This window comes from Convolutriloba macropyga, chromosome 6, assembly GCF_964194025.1.
Source record: "Convolutriloba macropyga chromosome 6, txConMacr16.3, whole genome shotgun sequence".
Taxonomy (NCBI): domain Eukaryota; kingdom Metazoa; phylum Xenacoelomorpha; order Acoela; family Convolutidae; genus Convolutriloba; species Convolutriloba macropyga.
Genome location: NC_134473.1, coordinates 60,152,828 through 60,162,541, shown reverse-complemented (window position 1 = coordinate 60,162,541; position 9,714 = coordinate 60,152,828). Strand labels below are relative to the sequence as shown.

Below are 9,714 nucleotides of genomic sequence, written 5' to 3'. Positions count from 1 at the left end.
CTCCAATTAATCGAAATCTGAAACCTCAGTCCAAAATCATCGCACCCTCGAAGCACCTCAAAATTTCTCCCTAATGTTTTTCCTGTAATTAGAGACTGCACGGCTACGTAGCTGTTGCGCCTTTTTTTGAGCAATCTGTCATAGATTTGAAAGATTGCAACAATTAAAAACATTTTGCTTAAAGAGAATGGGAGATAGCTCCATTGGCAAAGGTGGTGTTCAGTTGTCGTTTGTTTCTTAATAAAAACTCCATTATTTTGTCGCAATTGTCTTAGGCATTAATCCCTAAAATGGGGCTACTAAATACATCTCTCGAGTTCACGCATTTTTTTTACAATCATTGTGAACAACAGCGAAAATTTTAAGATCTCTTTAATGGATGACGAAATTTTGGACTCAATTGATAGCGCCCTGAGTTCATACATAGCTGATGGGTCTTTCGAAGATGCCTCTACTGCCTACAAAGTCCTGGAAGATTTTGACAGCACTTGTCGAAGCAAAGAAGTTGTTGATCATCTTCTGTTGAATGAGAAAGATATTTTGGATACCTTGGTCAGTTTTCTCCGAGCTGCTACCGATGATACTTCTGTCGAAACAAAACTAATTGTAAAGTTTGCACTTGAATGTGTTTGCAAACTGTACAGGAACTGTTCCGATTGTTACCAGAAAGAACTACTGTCATTCACGGAGGATTGTAATGTGTCATCTGTTGTGGACAACTTTTTGGAAAGCAACGATTTCAACCGAATAATTATTGAATTACACTGCCGAGTTAGTGCTTATTTGTTCCACCGTCTTCGGACAAAACGAATGGATCTTTTTTCGGATCTATTCTGTTTTGCCCCCCCCCCCCTCCCCCAGCTTAGTGGGCTTATATTTTATACGCCCCTCAGGCGCACGTGCTATTTTTTACATAGTAACGTGCTATATAACAACATATAATTTGTAACGGGGGGGGGGGGGGGGGGGGGGTGAAAAACACTGGGGGGGGGGGGGGCAAAACAGAATCCCTTTTTTTCTCACAACAAAATTTAAAATTTAAGGCGTCTTTTGTTTTTGAAAGATTAAAGGGATCTATTCTGTTTCTATTCACTTTTTTGACTCAATCTGATCATTCTCTAATTTGTTTTTCGATCAGTAATTGGAAACCTAGCAAACCCAAGCGACAAATATTTTACCGGAACTGGAAATTGTTTAGGCCTGACTTGTATCTGAACTCGGTGTTAAGTAGTTTCAGCATAGAGCAAACTTCGAGTGTTGATGAAGCCTGGAATGACTATCTGGCTGCGGAGGAAATCATGTTGAATGATCAATTACCGCTTAAGGTTAAAACCATCTTTGACCATAAATGCCTGTTTTATGATGATGAATTGTTATTCTTGAAGAGGAAGAAAAGGAAATGTGAGCGATTATATCGAAAAACCCGAAGCGTTGACTTGAACTCGGATTTTGATTTGACTACCAAAATTTATTTTGATAAGTTTCTTGAAAAAGGGTATTGTTTGTCAACAATGTCTTGCACGGGAAATGTACACGTCAAAAGTATGCGTTATTGAAAGGTCTACTTGGTAAAGAGGAGCCGATACTGCCAAAATGTGAAAATACGGAAAGTCTTTCTACAGTTTTTAATTTTCAAAAGTTGGGAATATTATTGCATCAATTCAGGCAGCTGAATGTCCAGAGATCCTCCCGTTGACAAATGAACAGTTTTGCGCTTTCACTCTGTTATCCCTGAGCAATTTGAAGAAGCTACTTACGGCTTCAACGACTAGTACATCAACGCTGGATAGGATTCCGACGAGGATTGTAAAATCTTTTCCTAGTGAATTGTCTTCTGTAGTATTGAAGCTTATCAATTTTTCTTTGGAAAAAGGAGTTCTCCCCACGCTCTTAAACAAGCAACTGTTAAACCTCACATTAACAACGTTAATCTTGATCCTGAGGATTTTGCGAACTATCGGCCAATATCAAACCTCAGTTACACATCGAAGTTATTAGAAAAATCAGCTCTTGTACAACTTACCGATCACATTGAGAGCATTGCCATGTTCTGTCCGTTTCAAAGTGTCTGTAGAAAGTTTTATTCAACAGAAAGCGCACTACTAAAAGTCACCAACGACCTGTGACTAAATTTAGAGCTAAAAAAGAGCACTTTTTACATTGGACTCGATCTATCAGCAGCCTTTGATACACTGGGTCATGATATACTTTTATCAATTCTTGATGTAAGCCTTGGGTTCCGAGGTTCTGTTCTCTGTTTCCTAAAAAGCTATCTGAGTGGTCGATCTCAGAGAGTAATAATAAAAGATGTGTTGTCTTCAGAACGGGAAAAAAATACTGGGGTACTACAACGATCGGTTTTAGGCCTCTTACTTTTCTCCTGTTATTTGCTGCCATTAGAGCTCATATTTAAACAGTTGCAAATAAATTATCATTTCTATGCGGATGATACCGTTACTTATTTTGTCTATGAGGAAACGGTGACTCAGTAGAAGTTTGATCTGATTATTAGCATCTTACAGAAATGGCTTTGTGGCGCCAAACTGAAATTGAATGCCAGTAAGACAGAGTTTATGAAAGTCGTGCGGAGAAATTCTTTCAATGTCGATCTAAAACTCCTACGGATTCCAAATTTTCGAATCATGTGAAATTCCTTGGCTTCATTTTGGATGACAAACTTTTATTTTAAAAGCAAATCAGCTCGGTTACTTCTGCCTGCTACTGTGTGCTACGGAAGATCTTTTCTATCAGAGACACAGCTGACAGTGATGTCCTAATAGAGTTGGTAAGAGTTATAATTATTTCGCGGCCTGACTACTGCAACTAACTTTATTATGGATTACCTGCTGTACTTCATGGGAAGTTACAACGGATAATGACTTGTGCATGCTGGCTTATATTTTGACTGTCACCCGGAACACCAATTTCAAGATTCATCAAGCAGCTACATTGGTTACCTGTGCAGAAACGTGTGCTGTTCAAAATTTTACTTTTTGGTCATCGTCTAATTCATCATCCTCAACGAGTTCCAGGGTATCTTAGCTCTCTTGTGTCTCGCAGTGATAAAGTTACAAGATGACAGTATATTTACAACCTTCAAATTTCGGTCACTAAAACTAACTTCGGAAAAAGGTCTTTCAGCCATGCAATTCCGCATGAATGGAACAGACTGCCATTTGAATTGAAGCTAATACCAGATGAGCTTACTTATAGAAAGAAACTGAATTTTTTTTTCTGATTGTTTTATATTGAAGCACTTTTGAGTATTTAAATGGCGCCTAAAAATTTAATAATAATAATAATAATAATCTGATTTTGCCTATTAATAATAATCTGATTTTGCCTAAAAGGTTGATATCAGTTTGAGGGCTGTATGTTTTCTCCATCTTTGGAGGTGGTAAAATTTTGGGACGTTGTGCACCCCCAGTTACATAGCACGTGCCATTATAAAGTGAATCATTGTAAAAGTACGGCTCGAGCGTCTGGGGTGTGTGCTAAAAATATGCACCCACTAAGCTGGGGTCGGAGCGGAAAAAGATCTGAATTTTGTTTATTGTCAATTGATTTCGGCAGTTGCATTCCATATGTTTGATTTCTCTTGAACAAAGTTTGCAGCAATTATTAAAAGCGTGTGTGTCTTTATGCAGAGTTGTCACTTGACCGTTATGTTTAGAACATTATTTCGATTTAAGTTCTGAAGTATAAGTTAGAGTATAGTTCTTGGAAACCTAAGGCAATTAGAGCTCAAAGTCGAGGGCGCTTGCGCCCGAGGCTGAGCTCCAATTGCCGAAGACTTCCCAGAACTTTACTATAACTTATTTAGACCCCAGTTTTGCTGTTTAAAAACTCAGAGAGAATTCAATTAAAATTTATAACACTGCAATTATCGTGCAGCGACTCAATCCAACAATTGAATAATCGTTCGATCCAAATAGTTTTTTCTGATTTTCTTGATATTATTGTAGGAGCCAATAGACCGCAGAGGTCTCTTCCGGCTCTGTTGTGTCGCTCTCATTGTCACTCTTTTGGTTTTTAGAAAAATGAGCAATTTATAAAAATATTTCTTTATATTGACTCAATTATAGACCTTAAAAAAGTCCGCTTTGCCGATGTTTTTATATTTTTTTTACTCTTTCCTTTTTCAATTATCCGCTTTTATTACTTTCAGAAAGTGTATGCTTTGTCTCATGAGAAAAAATTGGGCTTCCAATAAATTTTTCCAAGAAACATGCCCTAAGGCTTCCAAGAATTCTTTCGAATAAGTTTGCTCAGTTGATTAGTCATTTTATACCATTTTGTGTTTGAACTCTTCGAGACAAGTGTAAAAAGTGAGCGAAAACTGATGAAATTCAAAGTCTAGTGTGATATGAAGTGTGAGATCTTGAAAAAAGTGGGACTTGAAAAGTACGAAACAGTGACTTCTTGCTTGATCACAACTTTCAAAATTAGTGATCGAGCCTAACTTTATTGTTCATTTTCTTTAACAGCGAAATTGAGGTCTGAATGACTTTCACGCGTGACTTCTTGGTTTTTAATCAACACCTGTTGCGATAATAGCAGTTAAATAAACTGCCAGTGTAATAACGTTTAATGCCCGATCGAAACTGGAAAAACACTTCAGCATTAGACTGCAAGTTATTACTCTTTTATCGCCACTGTTACTAAGTTAACAGTGGCGATAAAAGAGTGGTGATAAACTTGTAGTCTAATGATGGAAACAGTTTGATAAACTTGTAGTCTAAAAAAGCAAACATAGTCGCAACAGGTGTTGATTAAAAAAATTACCACACGGTTGTTATCGCCCTCGAGGTTATCATAACTACTCGGCTTTGCCCCGCAGTTTGATAACTTCTCAGTTGCGATGACAACCTTGTGGTATTATTCATTAATCAACACCTGTTGCGATGTTTGTTTTTTAGACTACAAGTATATCAAACTGTTTCCATCATTAGACTACGAGTTTATCGCCACTGTTTACTTAGTAACAGCAGCGATAAAAGAGTGTGTTTGCTTAGGTGTGTAAGGTGAAAGAGGTGGAACTCAATCGAGAGCATTTGATCAATAGAATGGAAACTTATTTAAACCAGCTATTGAAAGAAGATTTCGCGAACAGAACAGCGTGCGTCGAGATACGAAACTGCTGGAATAGTTTCCTTGTGCTTGAAGCTAATGAATGTTATGGTCAACAAATTGTGAAATCGCCCTTTGTTCAAACCTTTCACACAGTTCTATCAGATCCGTCGAGTTGCGATGCATCGATTGAAGATTTATGTTACATAACTGAAAATGCTCTTGTCAGTGAAGAATTTAGAAACGCTGTCTTGAAAAATAAAGAGTTTGTGAGCGCCATTACGGTTTTCTTCGACGTATCTTATCAGAAAGGTGAGATGGAAATATTGCGACACTTGGTTGTGCTTCTCAGAAATTTGTTCTTTGACCTTGACTTTGAAGACCAAAGAAAATGGGTTGTTTATGAGCACGCTCATTTGGTTGTCAAAACGAGCTCGATTCCAGAACAACTGCAACAATTGATACTCGAATCCTCCAACAAAGCCTTGAAACTATTCGCTATGGAGCTCGGATCTTACAACTTTATCGATTTAGACGATGAGCAGAATAGAGATGTTTTGGAAGAAGTATGCACTGAAATGATCGATTGGCTAATATTGGCGCTGGATTCCTCGAATCAAACTATAACCATTCCAAACACAGAGTATAATACCAGCTCTTATAACCTCGTATCGCTGCTAGCTAGGGTTTCATATAATGACAGAGTTAAGATAGTATGTGCTAAAAAGGGTTTGCTCGAAAAGTTGCTCAAGTTCGTTCAGAATCCAATGGCCCCCAAAATTTTGAGCGAAGTGTTGACAATATTTGACCAGATTTGTTTTGTGGAATATGAGGTTGAACTATCAAGAGACAGTTTGAAGGTGTTGAAACAACTAGCAATGTTTCTCACTGGTGAAACCGAAGAAGTTGCTGAAGAATTTTCTTGGATAAAATTGCACAATCTGCAGAACGAAGTGAAAAAACCAGCTAAAAGTTTGCTACAAGGGATCTCAATGGCTGAACCGATTGTTCCAAAAGTTGAGGCTCAGGTGATGATAAGTGAGAGTTGTCAGACAGAACCACAAGCTTATATCATGCTGAGTTACAACTGGGAATCTAAAGACGTTGTGAAGTTTCTGGTTACCACCATCAGAGAATCCGGATTTCAAGTTTGGGTTGACGATGAAAAGATGTTGGAGTACGGCGATATTAATGATGGAATGGCCGATGCTGTCGAGAACTGCAAGCTGATGGTCGCTGTTGTCTCTGAGAAATACAAGTTGAGTAAAAATTGCAGAAGAGAGTTGGAGTACGCTGACAACAGGAACAAGCCCTTTGTAATTGTCAAAAAAGAGGGAAGCTATGAACCTAATGGCTGGCTAGGTCTCATGATGGGCAAAAAGCTTTACCATTGCTTGGATGCGGAAAATCTTCAACAAAGCTGTGAATCGGTTGTGGATGCAATCAAGACAAATTTGGATAAAAAAGCTTCTCCAAGGCTGGCCGATAAAGGTAATCCAAAAAATACACCGTTAGGCGTCGGAGATTCCAGTGGCCTCCGCACGACAGCACAGGTCATGGAGCACGATCAATACAAAAAATGGGTCAAAAGGAATCCGGCTGTTAAATTTCTCCGTAAAGACTCGAAAAATAAAAAGATTTTTAATGAGTTTGTTATTGCAGCACTAGTTGATCAGATTTATTCTGAATCACAATCGGAAGTTGTTGAGAAACTGAAGAAAGATTTCAATTTGAACGCATCCGATGCTATGACATTGGTCAAGGTTCTGCAAACCAGATACATTTAATTATGCTTTTCTTCTCTGAATTCTATTCTTGGCAAAGATCTTAATTGATGACAGATATTAAATGTTTTGTAGTAGCTTCTCACTGAAATGTAATTTGTACAAATTAATTTTGAATCAGTAGAATAGCGATTGGAATGATAGTTTTGATATGCAATATATGTGATTATGATCGAAGGGTCTCAATTACTACTGGCAATTGTAATTCACAAATTTCAATTTATTTGCTCGGAACACGTTTTTTTGAGAGGTTAAGAATATTCTGAACTCTTATCATAATCTTGGCCTCCTTTGTGCGGCTTAGTTTGCGACTACTTTTTTCTATTGGTACCATTGTAGCAACAACCATGCTAGCCTAACTTGTATAAACAATACTAATAAAAGTAGAATGCCTCAAAAAGTTATGAAGTATTTCAAAGATTTTTCAAATAGTCTTTTGTGAGCGCTTGATCTTCAAAGTTGCAACTATAGTGCATCATAATCCCAAAATTGAGTTAACTTAGAGCGAAATCTCAGAAGCATTATTGTATAATCCATTGATGTTCGAAGAAAAGCATATGAAAATATAATTTTCTGAAAAAGTTTAATCGGTTCTGCAGTTTCTTCTGAATTAATTTATTACAGTTGAAAGTGCATTTTTTGGAGTTTTTAAACTAAGGAGCTGAAAAACGAGACGGACAGTTTCCAGTACACCTAGAATTGATGAAGTAAAAAATGTTAAGCATTGCAAATTTGTTCAAAAGTGCAAACGTTTGTCTACATACTCCCTGTGGCATTGTTATGTGTAACTTGGCAGTCTCTGTTACTGAAATCTGCCAGCTGTTGCTTGGACTTTTTGAGTTTTCTTCTTTGGCCATTGCTTTGAAGAATTTTAAATTCAATGCACTCTATCGGTAGTTTAAATTATCAAAAGAAAAGTACGAAAAAAGATAGAAAAAGTAAAAGTAAGACAAAGGCAGTTGTTAAGATTGTTATCACAAACCAGGCAGTTGTTACTAAAGCTGTGCCTTAAATTTCAAACGCATTGAATTCGCGACACGATGGCGTTTTTTTGTCATCAAACTTTGCTCCATTTATGCTCATTTTCAGAGCTCAGAGGACCATTTTTTGTTCATGTCTTAGGACGGTGAATAGCAAGCAAACAAATCTCTTAGAAGTTTTTCTTGTTATCTTAAAGAAAAGATATTTTGAAAACATGCTTCTGAAGTTCTGCGCCTCTCATCTGAGTTAGGTTCATTTTATGAATGAGTTTTCTAGCCACACCGGCAACTAATTCTAATTATTTGGCGCCTCAAGACATTTATTTTTTTCAAGAAAATTTAAAAAGCAGCTTTTGCAAAAACAGCTAGCCTAATTCAATGATGAAATAGCGTAATAGAAGCAAGGTGAAGGCAGCAAAAGTCCCAAATTTCCCGCATTTTTGCAGTTGTTTTTAAATTTCTTAATACTCAATGGTCGAGGGACCAATTTTTATGTTTCGAAAATACACTAGGACGGAAAAAATGGGGCTCCCATAATGTTATAGAAGATATGTGCAAAAAAACTGGAATTGTTTGAAAATGTATGCCCTCAACTATTTACATTGTACTTAAATATCACAAAAAAATTACCGCTCGAGACATTCGTACCTTGCCAAAGCAAATTAATACTAAAAAGAGTAAACATTTTGAATTTTTGCCTGTTTCCAAAGTTTTAAATTCATTTTGATAAAAAAATTGGCAGTTAATTTCACAGATAATAGTTTTTAAAGAGCACTTTTCCTACTTTGCTGGCGTAGTTATAGTATATTCTGCTGAAAATTTCATTGAAGCTGTTTCCGAGGTAAAAAAATTAAAATACATTTTCTGAATTCGTAGCAAAAATTTTGTTTCTTTGTTTTCTCACATCATAATTAAGTTTTTTCTTTCCGCGTCTATTTAGGCATATAATTTAATATGTTCACTGCGAGAAAATATTTGTTATCGTTTCGGAGTTCAAATTGTAAAAAAATTGATATTTTAAAGAAATCTTATGATGTTTCTTAAGATGTTTTAACGAAATCTTAGCCTAGCTTAGCATTTCTTAACACTTTTTTAATGCTTATTTTTTAGATTGGAAACTTTCAACGCGCAATATTTTAATGCGAAGTCTCAAGACGTCATAAATGCAAAATTAAAATTTTAAATCTTCACTAGAATTTTTCTTATTTTCTGTTGCTTTCTACCAACCAAAGAAGGAATTTTGTCGTGTTTATTTATCTGTTTACTTTGGCTTAATATTCAACTATTGTTATCTTTTCCTAGGTGAAAAATTAAATAGTTGACTACATTTTCTGAAACGTTTGATGGAAATCAGAATTTGTTGTTTTTCCCTTTACTGATTCATCTATTATGTAACAGAGACGCTGATTGATTGTTAATTATCGTATAATTTATCAGCTATCGGTTATCACATTTTCCGAGATTAAATCTCTTCAAATCTGATTTTTGTTCAATCATACAGTTTTTGCTGAGTTGTTTGCGTGACGTCATTTTTTCACTCTTATTGGATCGAGTTTGTTCATTGCCGTGAATAAATTCCTGGTCACGTATGGCTCTCCAAAATCACCTCTCAAAAGGGTCTTTGCTGACTATTATTGAAAGAGATAAAGTCAACTGGTGGCACTGAAATTGAAAATTGTTGGAGTGCTAATAGAAACAACACGTGAACAATTGAAAATTTATGTTTCTCTTCTGCTGTCATTCCTTTTCCCATTGTCTTTTTGAGGCTGCGGGTCTACAAAGTTATCGCAGCTATTTTTTCGCAATTTGCCAGCTTTGTTAAAATTTCTTTCAGAAACGTTGTCACGATCCATCTAATGGGCAACAGATGTCCAAATTAA

General features: G+C 36.4%; 1 protein-coding gene across 1 annotated transcript; it reads left to right on the top strand.

Annotated features, from left to right (window-relative positions):
- Positions 1–286: 286 nt before the first annotated feature.
- Positions 287–7,088, top strand: LOC142341815 (uncharacterized). The gene is made up of 2 exons (XM_075393058.1): positions 287–771; positions 5,016–7,088. Exons 1-2 carry the CDS (start codon positions 376–378, stop codon positions 6,855–6,857), a joined length of 2,238 nt encoding a protein of 745 aa, XP_075249173.1. The 5' UTR covers positions 287–375; the 3' UTR covers positions 6,858–7,088.
- Positions 7,089–9,714: the final 2,626 nt, after the last annotated feature.

Coding starts and splice junctions, on each gene's coding strand:
- LOC142341815 (XM_075393058.1), top strand. CDS start 376: ATGGATGACGAAATTTTGGACTCAATTGATAGCGCCCTGAGTTCATAC. Junction 772..5,015: donor TTATTGAATTACACTGCCGA/GTTAGTGCTTAT, acceptor GTGTTTGCTTAG/GTGTGTAAGGTGAAAGAGGT.